The following is a 14,382-nucleotide window of genomic DNA, read 5'->3' on the forward strand; positions in this document are numbered from 1 at the left end:
CACGTTGCATTCAAACTTTTTCACTTTGTCCTGCACTGGTGCAGAAAAACAAACCATCCCATAATAGCGGGATGGTTACAGCACTTCCATACCTATTCAGTTACAGGCTGCAAAGTAATGAGCAAGCAAATATATGTTCAATATCTAGAAGTTCGATATCAGTGGCCTTATAAATTTTAAGTGCTATTATTTTTTTAAATATTGTCACTTGTTGATCTGCTTGCTGGAATGGCTGAAAATCCTTGGATTGACAGGTTCATCTATCGCCAATGCCTTTTCGGCAGAGATAGAATAATTTTACGCCCCCTGACCATGCACCAGCCCAGTATCAACACATGCTCATAACTATTCTTACCGAGCAAAAATTCTATATTAGGAGAATGCATGCATAAGACTTTGGCGCAAAGCGGTTGATTATGACGTGGAACGACTCCACGGAGTACGTCTGCTTCTGAGGAGATATTTGCCTGATGTTATTGAGTAGACGCTTTGCCGTCAACAAAGACAGCTTCTCAAAAGCTTCTGTGCCTGCAATGAATTTTCGAAAAGGGCACATGTGCAAAAATATTTAAAGAGTGAAACTCTGAAAATGTATGCGAACTAACAGACAATGATGCCAAGCAAAATAAAGAGGATGTTAAAAAAAGAAAATACAATGGAAAAGTGAAGGGAAAAAAGTGGAAAAAAAATAACTAGTCATCGGCAGGGACCAAATCTGCGACTTTCGAATAACTTGTCTGAGAGCATCAGACACATTGTTCAAAGATCCAGGTTTGGTCCCTGCCGACGGCATCGGACATATCTAAGGTCTCTGGTTTGGTACTTGTCAGTGGCAAGTTATTTCTTTATCATCTTTTCTTTCTTTGCATTTACATAGCAAATACTTCTAATAAAATCCCCTATACACTTCCTGTTATTATTGTCTATTAGTTCTCATTAACACTGTTTCTAACAAAGAGAAACTTGTTTCTAAAATTACACTGCTTTCCTTCACAAGATTATGCAAATTCTATTGTACATTATTCCACACATATCATTTTTACACACTGCAACCACCCCAGCCAATGCCATGAATAGCAGTAAGTTTTGTATCTTGGTGTATCCACTTCCAAGGCTCGAGCACGCCATGCTGACATTGAGAGTACAAGGGGCTGTGGCTCTGATGTTTATTCTGTATGTGGTTAAGCAGTGACAGCCACACTGCTACGGCAAGGTCGCCATCACCTGCCCCACGATGCACTGAGAAGTATAAGTGTTTCACAATCGACTTAGCCCAGAGTCGTATCACAAAGCAGCCCTTTGCTTTTGATGCTGTCAGCAGCTTTTTGTTCACTCCTGCAAAACAAATAAAGTACCAATTCATGTGGAAATAAGAAAACAGTAATGGAAGAGGCAAAAACATTTTCTAAACACAGCAGTTATTTTCAAAAATACCAACCTTCGTCAACATGCCAAGTGTCAAAAGGATGTTCGATGCCTGGCTTCTCAGTGCTCAAGTACTTCTTCACCTGCGGATGTCTATCGGTGACCAGCTGTGCCACCTCCACTTCATGGACGTCCAATAATGTAAGGGCTCTCTTGAGCCCCTCCAGCTCCATATGGCTGCTTCAAGCAACTTCATTGCACTAAACACAAGAAGGCGCATCAAGTTCGATGTACACAATTTCCATTAAAAAAATTCTAGAGCTGTATATTTACAAAAAATGTTATCCTTGGTGAAAAAAACTACAACACTGATCTTTCCATAAAATGACCATGTACTGATAAATAAAAACCTCGCAAAAGGTGTCGATCAAGACAGTACGATCATGAAGATTCATCCACGTAGAACCACTGTGGTCATCGCAGGAAGTGCGCTTCCCTGATCCGAGGAAGTGCTGCCAAAGCTACAAATGGCGAACTTGCTGGACGTTTTGTATGGTGCTAAATACCAGCGATATAAATCCATAGAATAGACAGTTACTCTTCTCTCAATTGTATTTTTGGTTGTGAATCTCTACTAGGGATTTGATAAATACTTGTGAGTGCAAAAATGTTGACGTGCATAAATTTGATGTAAGTGTTCCTTTAAAATACAAAAAAAAGCACACAGAGAGGATCGGCACTGTACTTTGCTGGCTCATATGACTGGATATGGCACTACGTTGAAAACTACATATAACACAGTCTACAATAGATACCTTTTCTGAAGCCTCAACAGAAAGCCCTCAAATGTTGTAGGTCTCAAAGAGTTCCAAGAGGGAGTCCTCATATACAAGAAATTTCCTTGAGACTGGACCTTCCTGCTGGCCCAAGGAAACACCTGAACTGAGGGACCTGCGAGACTGAAATACCACAACATGCTCTGTTTACTTTTAGTCAAATTTCACATAAAAAAAAAAACTTTTAAGGATATTCACCATCAGTCTTGCCAGCTGTTCACATCATTCACTTACAACAAACATTTAATATAAAATGAAGAGTGTCATTAAGAGGTGATGCTACTAGAAAAAAGAAAAAAAAGCTTCCTTAAATCAGAAGTCTAGGGAAATAAAATTTCTGCTGTACACATAGGTATTTTAGCCACATGCCAAATGCTGCTACCTTCATTTAGTGTAGTTCATTAAATCTCTATGTCTACTAGCTTTCATGCCAAATGTTTCTAACTACAATTCATGAGGCTCAATGTAACAAGTGATGGTAGAGGCTACGGCTAACAGGCATGAAGAAACGCCTTTGGAAACTTACGCTTCTGAGCTGTTCAAAAGAGGTTCATATGTATCATCCTTGGGGTCATCCCGATATGACAACAATGGCTCAGAACGCACAGGTGTCGCAGGGGTCACTGGTATCACAGGTGTCACAGGTGTGGAGCAGCGCTGCTGCTCAAGATGAGCCACTACATCCGAAAGGCCGATGTCTGTCTGGCATTCTGCAAATGTAACCAGACGAACATGAGTTGCATCAACAGGTGAACAAATATTGGTGGCGCTTTATGAAGCTGCACATATGAACAGGCAACCGAGCATTCAGAAAATAGGCCCATAATCAGTTAATATTTTTGTAGTATAGAAACCGCTACTTTTTATCAGAGAGCAGGCTACTGCTTTCATGCTACAAAAATAGATGGCAGAGTTTCTCTTCTCAACTCTGCATAGTCAAGACATGACAAGGAAGGGCACAAGATTTATTTTAGCGAATTGTAGGGTTTTCTGAACACTATAACAGTAGAATGCAAAGTTGGGCTAGTTAGAATGCTTGCATGGCTGATGCAGCACTCAAGACGAAAACATAAATACGGAGAGGTTCCGTGCACTCTAGTTTTTCTTCGTGTCTGTCTTTAGCGCTGCAACAATAGTACACTACAATGCAAGTACACGGCGTTATTAGTACTTAAACTCCACTGAAATACAGCTACCGTATTTGGAATTTTCTTCCTCTAACTCACACAGAGAAAGAAGCATGAGAATTTGGCACGACTGAAATGAAAAATGCTTGCGCGAATGCTGCCAGAGGGGGGCAGATTCTCGAGGTGACACTGAATGCTCCATCAAGTGTCAACTTCCCCCCTCTGCTAGTGTATGAGCTTAGCAGGGTTCTCGGACACCACCATGCATGAGAACCCCTGCTGAAACATAGATGTCAAGGTAAGCAATTGAAACAATACACACCTGTTTCTTTCATTGTGCTAGCCGTCTGGATTCCAATAGATGCCTTTGTGACCTTGAAAGCAACATTGCCACTGCATTGTCTTGCTTCATTTCTTGTGGCCACTTTGTCAGATGCCTGCGTTGCAGCATGTATTTGTGCCACGGGAATGAAGCACCGTGTTTCCACGCTTCTTTGCCCTATAAAACAAAATATAACCTATTGATTTAGTCATAATGACTTCACTACATGCGTTGATACCTTTCAAGAGAAGAATGATCACTCACGTGCCAAGGCCACTTAACAAAAGTTCAGCAATGTAAATGGCAGTGTCATGCTGAATTACAGGAATGTGCTTTGGTACAATCTATAAAGCACCACAGCAGTCTAAATGCAGCTGGCTGAAAGGTGCATGATATTTCTGAAATTGGGCAAGTTTGATCTATGATCAAGCATTAATCCAGATCACATTTTGGGGTGTCAACAAATTTGGTTGCTGGTACATAGTCCAAGAATTGATGGTGCACATGTTATAGGTCACTGCATAGGTGCAAAGCATGTAATGAGTAAGTGCAAAACATGTAACAAGTTGACCTGATAAGCATACTGATTTGCATGAACCTTTGTTCTATATATATTACTTTTCCCTTTGTGATTCAGGGTAAAAGTACGCCATGTCAGCCGATCATCTGTAACTACCGTAAAGTATGCTCAAAACTACTTGGTGTAGTAGTTCAGTCAAAATATACTGGAATTCATTTGCACTGTTGATTAAACCAAGGAAGCTGTGCAGCTCGCATGTTATTTAGGCATTTCAGACTTCGCGACAAAACGCACTGGGGCTGTGCCCATTCCTTTTATATGAAGACCGAAAATTCCATCCTAATTGAGGCTACTTCGCGATCGACAGTGAATGTGTAGTAGTGCCAATAAGAATCTGCTCATCACGAGTGAAAAAAATCTTTTCCGACAACGACAGGGATATGAGGTAGCTCTAAACATGTGAACTGTCATATTTACAAGTGAATAGCCGGCTACTCCGATCGTCCACTCCGATAGCGCACTATACACACATGCTGCAGACTTTGCCACATTTACATTACAGGCGTCTGACGAAGCGGCAGGCTCGCAATCCTTGCTTGACAAGCTCTACGTTAAATGCAAGGTATTTATCAGTCCTGGCCGCACTCTCAGAGCTCAGGAACACCAACTACGTACCTCATGTCGCGGACGTTTGGCGAGTGGATGGCTGCTTTCAGCTGCTGCAGGGAACACGGTAGGAATAGAGCCGGCCTCGAGAAGGGGCCTTGAACTGCCAGTGAAACCTAACTGGTTCGCCAGCACAGGATTTATCCTGTAGCAGCTCGCCGCAACGTGAAGGGAGCAAATGCGGCTGTTCTTCACAGGCGTCCAGTCCCTTGGTCCAGCCCCGCCGTGGTGGTCTAGTGGCTAAGGTACTTGGCTGCTGACCTGCAGGTCGTGGGATCGAATCCCGGCTGCGGCGGCTGCATTTCCAATGGAGGCGGAAATGTTGTAGGCCCGTGTGCCCAGATTTGGGAGCACGTTAAATAACCCCAGGTGGTCAAAACTTCCGGAGCCCTCTACTACGGCGTCTCTCATAATCAGATCGTGGTTTTGGGACGTTAAACTCCACAAATCATCAATCAGTCCCTCGGTCCAATGGCATGTACGAAGTCAACCCACTGGCTGCGCTGAGGTTTGTGGCTTGGAAAGGCATGAAACGCCACGCACTGACCGCTTTTTCCACACCTCGACGTGCAGGTTATCACTATGCAGGGGTTCCCCGAGATTCTGGTATGTATTGTCGCTCTGAATGATCGTACTCATGCAGTGGAGCACAACGCAAATCAGTCGATGTGACACGATGACTCGCATGCACGCTTCAACAGGGCAAGGAGAGCCAGTGAAAGCATGGCTGGGCGTCGGATCCAAACACACTTAGAGATGGCTGACGTCATCGTTACCAGCGTATCGTCACTCAGGATGGTATTTGTGCAATGTATCACACCGAACACGTAGCACTAGTGCCGATGTCGCAGGGCAGCCTGTTTTTCGTTTTTTCTCCCTAGCTTTTCTTCCCTGTTTGACACCAAAATAAAATAACTTCCACGCGACGAACGCCATTCAAATTTGGCCAAGAAGACCTATGCATACCAAGCAATCGAATGATGGCCACATTTCGATGTTGAAATTTGATGTCAGTGCTCATTTAAGCAGAAAGTTGCCAAGGAAAGGATCTATGATAATACTCGGGGTAGTTCTATACTGTTTGAGGCCAGGACGGAAGTATTGCGAACCAAGACATATTGGGCCAAATACGGAGGGGTAGACACGGTATGCAGTGCGTGTAGAGAAGAGGAGGAAACTGCCGAACACTTGATAATGTTCTGTAAAGGGCTTCACCTTATAGCAGCTGGCTCAGAGTTTTTCAAAGCATTGGGGTTTAGGGAAAGGGGACAAAGTAGACTTTAAGCGGGTAGAATTAACTAGAAAGAGGTTATTTGATTGGTGGTTAAAGTCAAGGCACGAGTGAAAATAAACCCTTCACTGCAAAGTACGATTGCTCAATTTCACTATTTAAAGGAAAAAAACATAAATCTAGTTTTTGGTTTACTAAGTATTACGGCTGGATGTAGTTAGCCGCCGCAGAATCTAAAGAGTACAGCCATATCAATCAATTCATCCAGCTGGGCCCCAGGGCCCTACGGGAGCGTCCACTCTTTATGTAAGTATGTTTCTTTAAGTTTACGGTGTGAATTGTCAGCCTGTGGCTATTCGAATTCCTTCTTGAACGTCGTCAAACGACAAATTGCACGTACACGATTGCCCTGCGCTGCATCTGGTGAAAAGCATGCAGTAATACTGTATATTCCCGCCATAAGCGAAGCCCTCAACCGTATTATGCGTTCCTACAACGTCCATGTGGCACATGTTCCGGACCAAAAACTAGGACAACGCTCGTAAATGCGAAGGACAGATTAGCCAAAGTGAAATTCCCCGGTGTGGTGTACGCTGTCCCGTGTGCGGATTGTGACGATGTGTATATCGGTGAAAGTGGTGACTGTGAACGGCGCCTCAAACAGCACATTTATGACGTGAACAAAAGAAATGTTAAACCCAGTTCCTTGGCTGAGCATGCGTCAGGTGGTCCCACAATCGATTGAGGGAAGGCACGTGTTCTCGCTAGAGAAAAAAGACTTCCACGGCATCTTTACCTTGAATCAGTCGTGATACAAACCACTTCGCGAACTTTAATCAGGAACGATGGTAATCTGCCGTCAGTATATGGCAGCTGCCTGTGTGATATATTGAAACATACATAAGGCGAACTGCTTTGCACATGTTTTCATTTCACTGTGAACAAGGCTTCCGTGTGGGAGCCGAAACGTACTTTTTTGTGTTTTCCTTTTTTTCTTTTTAAACTTGTACTTTGGTCGGCGCCGTGCCTCCAGGTTTTTTACCTTCAATCGAAAATCTACCATGCTTGTCATGTCAACCACGGCCAGTCTTTGGATGCAAACCTACTATGAATGAAGTAGAGTGGTTGCGTTCATTTTTTGCAGCAAAGATAAGTTTCTTTACCATTAATACCTATTTGATGCTTCATTTTGACACGGAATGGCTTGTTACCGTTTACAGAAGCAGCACGCTCAGCCCTCGTGGTTTTCATTTCAGTAGCCATAGCAGATGCCGCCGGCAGTCGGACATTATGAGAAGTGCAACGCTTTTCCAAGGCAATTATTTAGCACTTTTTAAAGTCAGGGAAGAAGCTCCAGCAGTAATTTACCGATTTCGTTGAGTGAAGTACCACAAGAATAACAATAAGAAAGGAGCCGCCATGGCAGCTGCGGCATGCACGCGAGAAGGCAGCGGAGCAATCCCACTACGCACATCAGCGTTGCGGTTTTATAGTGGCTTAGAGTGGCCAAACACACGAGGGCACGATTTCCCACTAAGGTGAGAGTCTCAAAGAATCAACACAACTAGCAGAATCTATTTCCGTCAAAACAACTCGCGTATGTCTTTCTGGGACACACTTGAACAGACGGGACGGCGCAGCTGGATGCCTCAAAAGCGCTGGTCAAAGCTTTGTTCACTACTAGATACTTTTGACAGAAACGGAAAAATGCGTCTGGCCTTTTTTTTGTGACGTATTTACTGCCTTTAATTTACCGCTGCGTTAGTCGCATGTCCTAGGAGCTCGTAGATCGCTATCGCGTTGCCGCGACCGCGGTTTTGCGCGCGGCAGTTGCGGCAAATGGTATACATCCTTTTTCAATCCTCGTGCGTGTGGCTACACGCGCCTTCAAAACTAAGACGTTTTATGCTATCTGCGATCACATCTGCCACGGTTTTGTCTGCAGAGTTTGCGGAAAGGAAAGCAGCGTCGCTTTGACTGGTTGACCGTTGGACGCGCGCGCACTTTCGGGGTTCTGTTAGTTACGTAGTCGCCATACATGATCATGTCAAGAACGACCGCCTTTTCATCCACAGGGGTTGCGGCTACGACAATCACACGTACTGTAGCAGACAGCGCCTGCGCCGGTTGCACGCGTACTTCCGAAGCTTCGAGTACTCTACTCTTGGCCTCCGTTCAACGGTTTCCATACTAAAGTTCGTATCACCAGTCGCAATTTAAACATGTGTTTGTTGAGATGCAGCGCTCGGCAGAGATGCGCAAGTGAACAACTCGCGTCCCAAACAACTGACTTTTATTATCACCCTTCGTCTCGAAGATAACTTCCTCGTGCGGGCGCATGCACTCTCTGCCCCGCACACAGAAGCACCGCTTGGCGTCGCCACCTCTTCGGAACACTCGAATTTAGAAACAAGGTATTCTAGGCACTATACCAATGGACATAGTGGAATTTGGCTGGGGGATTTCATGAATTTGTATCTACTGCAGTTTCGCATGACTGAGATTCTACAGTATGTTTAGATGAACGCCACATAATTCATTTATACTAAAATGTGGTAAGTTCGATAAGCCTGGTGAATATTGTGCTGCTTTTTTGTCAATGCGGCAAGATCACGCACAGAAATTTCGATTTCCGGAAGATTTTCCTGACAACTGTACAAACGGAAGAAGCAGTCGAAATATGGGAGTCTCCTGGGCAATCTGGGAGACTTGACAGGTATACAAAGGGGTTAGCGTGTTCCGCACGTTAATGTAGGCTGGTCGTGCAGTACTTTCCAGGTAGTTTTGCTCGGAGTCCAGCAAGCAGGAGCTTTTCAGTCGGTCTGAGTCGAAGTATGCTCGTTTGTCTACTTCTCCAAGCACAGTTTTTTTTTTGCTTTAAAGGGCCCCTAAAACATCTGGAAGTTTAAATTCAATTGTAGTGGGAAAACGCAAGAGTGTAGAAAGACGAAGTCATCAAAATTTTTCGTAACTGTGCCGTAATAGCGAGTTAGACGTGCTTGATTATCGAAACAGGGCGATCACTCTTTTCGCTCTTTCCTTCCATTTCTCATTGGTATCCTCTCCTGAAACCAAAAGTCTACAAAATTTTGATCGCCTCTGTACATGGACAGCATGTTGCCAAGTATGTGGTTGAAGTGTTCTGTCATCTCATTGGTTTGGTGATTATAGACGCTTGTGGTGCGATGAACGACGTGGCACTCGTGCAGCAATGCTGTGACGACGTCTGAGAGGAACACATAACCACGCTCACTTAGCAACTCTCGAGGTGCTTTATGATGAAGGACGAGATTGCACAAAGTGAAAATGGCAACGTCTTTGACTGCAAATGGAGGAAGGCATGAAGTTCTGGCGTACCGTCTGAGGTGGTCGACGGCCACGATGATCCAACGGTTACCGTCGGCAGTGCTGGAAAGAGGACCGCAGATGTCAAGGCCGACGCGGTCGACCGGTCTGGAGGGGCATGGCACAAGTAATAAGGTGACGCTTGCATGTTGAGGGGCAGCTTTACGTTTCTAGCATGTGGAACAAGCCCGGTCGCACTGCCGAATAAAACGGTACATACAACGCCAGTAATAGCGGAGCCTGATGCGAGAAAAAAGTCTTCAAAAACCTGCGTGGCCACATTGGGGGTCATTGTGAAACGTAGAACGAATTTCGGAATGCAAGTGATGTGGAATGACGAATAGCCACTGACGGCCACCGGGTGTTTAATTTCGTCGGTACAGTACGTTTTCACGAGTGGTGCAATGCTCGGCTTGCCGACGCAACATGGAATTAGAGGGGGGAGTGGTCCTACCAGACAGGATACCCAAGATGAAAGAAATACATGGGTCCTTGCGTTGCCCGGGTGGCGTGTTGGAGATGGTGCAGGCAGTGGTATCACAGATAGGAGCTGTGCAGCAGGCAGGGTCAAGATACAGGGGCGAACGGGAGAGGGCGTCTCCGTCTGAATGTTGCGGCCGGAGCGATACACCACGCGGATGTCGTATTCTTGTAGGCTTAACGTTCCTCGGCCAAGGCGGCCACTTAGACCCTTTAGCGACAACCAGCAAAGGGCTTCTGGTCCGTCATGACGTCAAATTAGCGCCCATACATATAAGGCCGATATCTGCCGCACCGGAAGCGAGTCGATGAATGGAGAACTAATCAGCGCATGGCTGCCAGCGACTTCCGTTACGGAACAGCATCGTAGCTGCTGCCAAAATGGCTGCCGCCCGCCTCGGATCTGTTAAGTCATCACTGTGCTCTGTGGAACCCGAAAATTCTCAACTGATGCTTGTATTTGACTTAGCTTGTTCTTCAGAATCTTCGACAGAAAGCGCTTGGGATTTCTTAGAACCGTTTTAGAACGCCATACTCAAGTATATCGGTAGGGTTAGCAGGCCTAGGTGTAGTGGCTGAATACAAGCCTCAAAGATGTACAGCTGCCAAGCTTAAAGGCCGTGTATTGCGAGTTTCTGGTTCTTCCTATCCTCAACAGCTGGCGCTAGGAGTAAAAAAAAAACTGTTCGGTGGTACTGCGATTTGTTTTTTCTCACCTCAGAACTGCGTCTAAGACATGAAACCGGTTTTCAGGAATATTTCTTGTTGCTGCATTGATGGACATTGCACACTGCTTGCGAGGTCTCGGGTTCATTCTCGTTGACACAGTCCGGGACGCTGAGCTGACGCTGGCCTTGACACTCCTCATATGGTATGCCACCCTCTCTGGCGGCGTTGACGTGATGACGCCGAGAAAAACGACGCCGGGAAAACGCCGAAAAAAAAAACGCTGCACGTGTTTTGGGCTTAAGTGTTTATGCAAGCTTCGAGCCTGTTTTTACTGATTGATAAGGCAGTAGTGTAAACCTTTGTTGCACTTATTACATTGTACGGCTGTCGGTGGGGAGGGGGGGGGGGGTCAGTCGCAAGGTATTTTTTTTTTTTGCATTTTATTGTGATATTTTTCTCTCCTGCCACTACGGGGGAGGGGGGAGTGCAAGCACACCGACCACATAAATTTTTGTAGTAGAGATTAGACTTTTTTTTACTTAGGGCAGTGTTCGTTGCACTCCTCGTCCTGTAATTATCGAGTGGGGCAATTCCGAAACTCATGGACACTGGGGCACTCGTGTAAAAAAATGGCACGGTGAAAAAGACTGCTAAATGTTCAGGATGCGGGGTGGGTTTGAAATTTTGGGCAGTGCGGATGTGAATGCAGAGGAAGCTGAAGCCAAGTGTACACAATGTAAGGTCGAGGAAAAAAAATGGACAAAATGATGGTCGCCCAGAGTGAACGGATCATGACTATTGCCGAGCTGGAGATTGCGTTGGGGACATAGCAAGAAAAAACGAAGGCTACACTCACAGCCCCAAGAGAGTGCTGGCAACTCTCTTTGTGGGAGTAGAGGCTTGTCCCATATTTCACTCCCTTTTCAGGAGTGCTGCGAACTCTCTTCTACACAGAGTAAGCACACTCTCTCAATCTAGTGCTGGTACTATGGCTGAACGACAGTGAACAAGCTCCCTCGTCAGAGTACAGTCACGTTTCTGAAATACACCCTCTGCGGGAGTTGCGCTACCCTCTCGCAGAGTTTTACAATCTGGTAGGGCTAGAGTGCATCAACTCCCTCCAAGAGTAGAATCATTCCTTTGCGCTAGGACTAACATCTCAAAAAAAAAAAAAAAAAAAGATATGTCGAGCATTTTCTAAAAGCAGTGAACTGAATTGATTGCTTCAAGCTTATGTGACATATTCAGGATGGACATCGACATACACATTATAATAGTACGCAAAACAGCAAACAACAGCACTGAACATATACCTCTCACGGTACGGACAACAATTCACATAGCAACCGGTATTCATACTCATGATGTGTAGCCCCCTTCTAATGTGGGTGGCGCTACATTTTTGCTACGCGTTTTGAAAAGCAAATATACATCTAGCATGTGTAACTATCTGGTGATCGTTAGGCATTCTGCAGGCACGTCGACCCTTTATTATAAAGCTAGATGTCATACAACGTCGTTCTCCATACCAAATTTCAATTACCAGCTGGTATTCTATCATATCGGCTCAATGCGATGAAGCCACTTATGCCAAAGCCTGAGAGTTGTGCTTAGGCGCTTGCAAGCACTGTTGGCACAATCTGTCAGGAGTGGTGGCCGAAAAATATTCTATGAACGTTACGATCCGGCGTCCGATCCGACTTGCGATGCCACGGGGTGTACTAGTACACCAGAAAAACGACGCTGGTCGGCAAAACCACAATTCAAACGCATCTCCGGCAATTCTTATAGTTTTAATTACCTCGTCTCCACTTTAATACAACAATGAGAGGCTTGCGGACTGCTCAAAAGTCAACCTCCTCAAGCCACCTGCTCCGAAATCGGTCTAATTAAATGACCCGTACAACTCCCAGCAAATGTAATCCTAGTTTACCGGCTGAGTCCACGCCACCGGCGTTTCTGGGTTTAATAAGAATCACTATACAGCAGACCCTTGCTATCGGTTAACTTGAATGAACAATTGTTTCTTGCGTACGGTGTGCGCACAAGGAGCGATGTGCATTGATGCGACGTGCTTTCAGCCTGCGCCAAGAACACACGGGCGACTACCGGCAGCCGCCGGGCGCACTCATCGGCACTTCGCTGGCTCATACTAAAAAACACAGGCTTGTCGTTCGGTGTGCGTTCATAAAGTGACACGATGAGATACTTTCGTGCACATGCAATTCGGGTTTTAGCCATTGGCTATGTAGTTCCAGCTATCGGTTTACATATGCAAATCAGTACGCTCTAACACGGCCGCTGCACTATAGCATATCGTCGCTTTCGCACGAAAATACTCCTAATTCAATCAACTACACAAGTAGTTGTCGAGCATTACAGTCGATATAAACTCCGGTGCACGTCAACCAGCAGAAGAAGCGAGTAACGGCTATTGCACGGGGGATTTGCGGCCACGAGTGGCATACTGTTAACACGTGCCTTCTTCTGTCATAGGAAAGCGAGGCTTGCCTCGCGCAACCAGCCCCAAGCCATCTGGCCGTTACTCATCAACCAAGCTGTCAACAATCCACTACTATCTGGCCCCGACCAGCATGACGAAAAGAAGAAACGCCCTCCTGTGACGTCACAAGCAACAGCGCTACCGGGACCATACTTAAACGCTGGGAAGCTGCTCACCGCCGGGATTTGCGGCCACGAGTGGCATACTGTTAACACGTGCCTTCTTCTGTCATAGGTAGGAAACTTTTGTTCACACTCACCGTAATTGCAGCTACCACAACTTTATGAGGCCGTAAATCCCACCACGTGTGTTGTTACATTTGTGCCATGGGTGTCGACGTTTGTACGTACCGTGCATGCATCGGTACCTTCTTTCCCAGCCGAGCACACGGGTGCAGTCGTGTCGATTGCTTCTTTGAAGCGTTTGGTTTAACCTGGGTACTTTGCCCTAAACCTTCTTCACTGCTACTGTCTATGTGCCTTGCGCTCCTGCTGCTATCAGCTGGAGATGTCGAAGCAAATCCAGGGCCCAAAATCGATGATGTGCTCGCACTTGTCAAGGAGTGTCATGAAGAAACCAAAACGGCTCTGGCAGAAATCCAACAGCATATCACAAGCATCGACACTCGAGTTCACGCTATCGAACGAAGTATGAAAAATGTGTCTGATTGTAAGGTTAACATCGATGCCGCCGCTGATTCCGTTAAAGAAGTGAAAGTTCACATTAACAAAGCCAATGAAGAGCTCGTAGATCTCGTGGATGACATGAATAACCGCATGCGCAGAAACAATCTTATAATTAAGGTTCTTGATGAAGTCGAACATGAGGACTACGTGGAATCGGAACGTATTGTAAGGGAATTTTTTTCTAAGCATCTCCGGCATGACGTTGGCGACATTGAACGGGCTCACCGCGTTGGTCGCAGTCGACCTAACTTTCATAGGCCACTCATTGTAAAATTTCTGAACTTTAAATCAAAAATAGAGGCCCTGAGCCTTGGACATAAACTGAAAAACCTCCAATCACCCAAAGTATGGCTTGAGGAAGATTTTTCCCAGAAGGTTCAGTTCGCTAGAATGAAACTGCGTGAATTCGGAAAGGCGAATAGAACTAACGGAGAAAAATACTATGTGCGCTTTAACAAGCTTCACACGGAACGCGGCATTTACCGCTATGATTCATCCATAAACCAAGTAGTCCAGGTTTCTGCAAAAAATCAGCCCTCCTCTAGGTGACACACTGTTAGTCGCTCACGTAGCTTCCATACAATAGCCCCAGTTTCCTTACTCCTAGCAAACTTCCGCAGTATATTTCCAAA

General features: G+C 45.5%; 1 protein-coding gene across 2 annotated transcripts; it reads right to left on the bottom strand.

The window, feature by feature from the left end:
* Positions 1–554: 554 nt before the first annotated feature.
* LOC142786862 (uncharacterized) lies at positions 555–13,296 on the bottom strand. 2 transcript variants are annotated; one of them, XR_012889192.1, is made up of 5 exons: positions 3,651–13,296; positions 2,728–2,911; positions 2,181–2,324; positions 1,439–1,625; positions 555–1,335 (listed from the first exon to the last, which is right to left on the bottom strand). XR_012889192.1 is itself a non-coding variant. In XM_075884560.1 (4 exons), exons 1-4 carry the CDS (start codon positions 3,661–3,663, stop codon positions 1,505–1,507), a joined length of 462 nt encoding a protein of 153 aa, XP_075740675.1. In that variant the 5' UTR covers positions 3,664–13,296; the 3' UTR covers positions 555–1,504. The 2 variants fall into 2 exon arrangements, 1 of the variants encoding a protein (XP_075740675.1); XM_075884560.1 differs by having other exon boundaries at positions 555–1,625.
* Between the last annotated feature and the right edge of the window lie 1,086 nt (positions 13,297–14,382).

The sequence above is a fragment of the Rhipicephalus microplus genome, unplaced genomic scaffold (assembly GCF_043290135.1).
Source record: "Rhipicephalus microplus isolate Deutch F79 unplaced genomic scaffold, USDA_Rmic scaffold_34, whole genome shotgun sequence".
NCBI classification, from domain to species: Eukaryota; Metazoa; Arthropoda; class Arachnida; order Ixodida; family Ixodidae; genus Rhipicephalus; species Rhipicephalus microplus.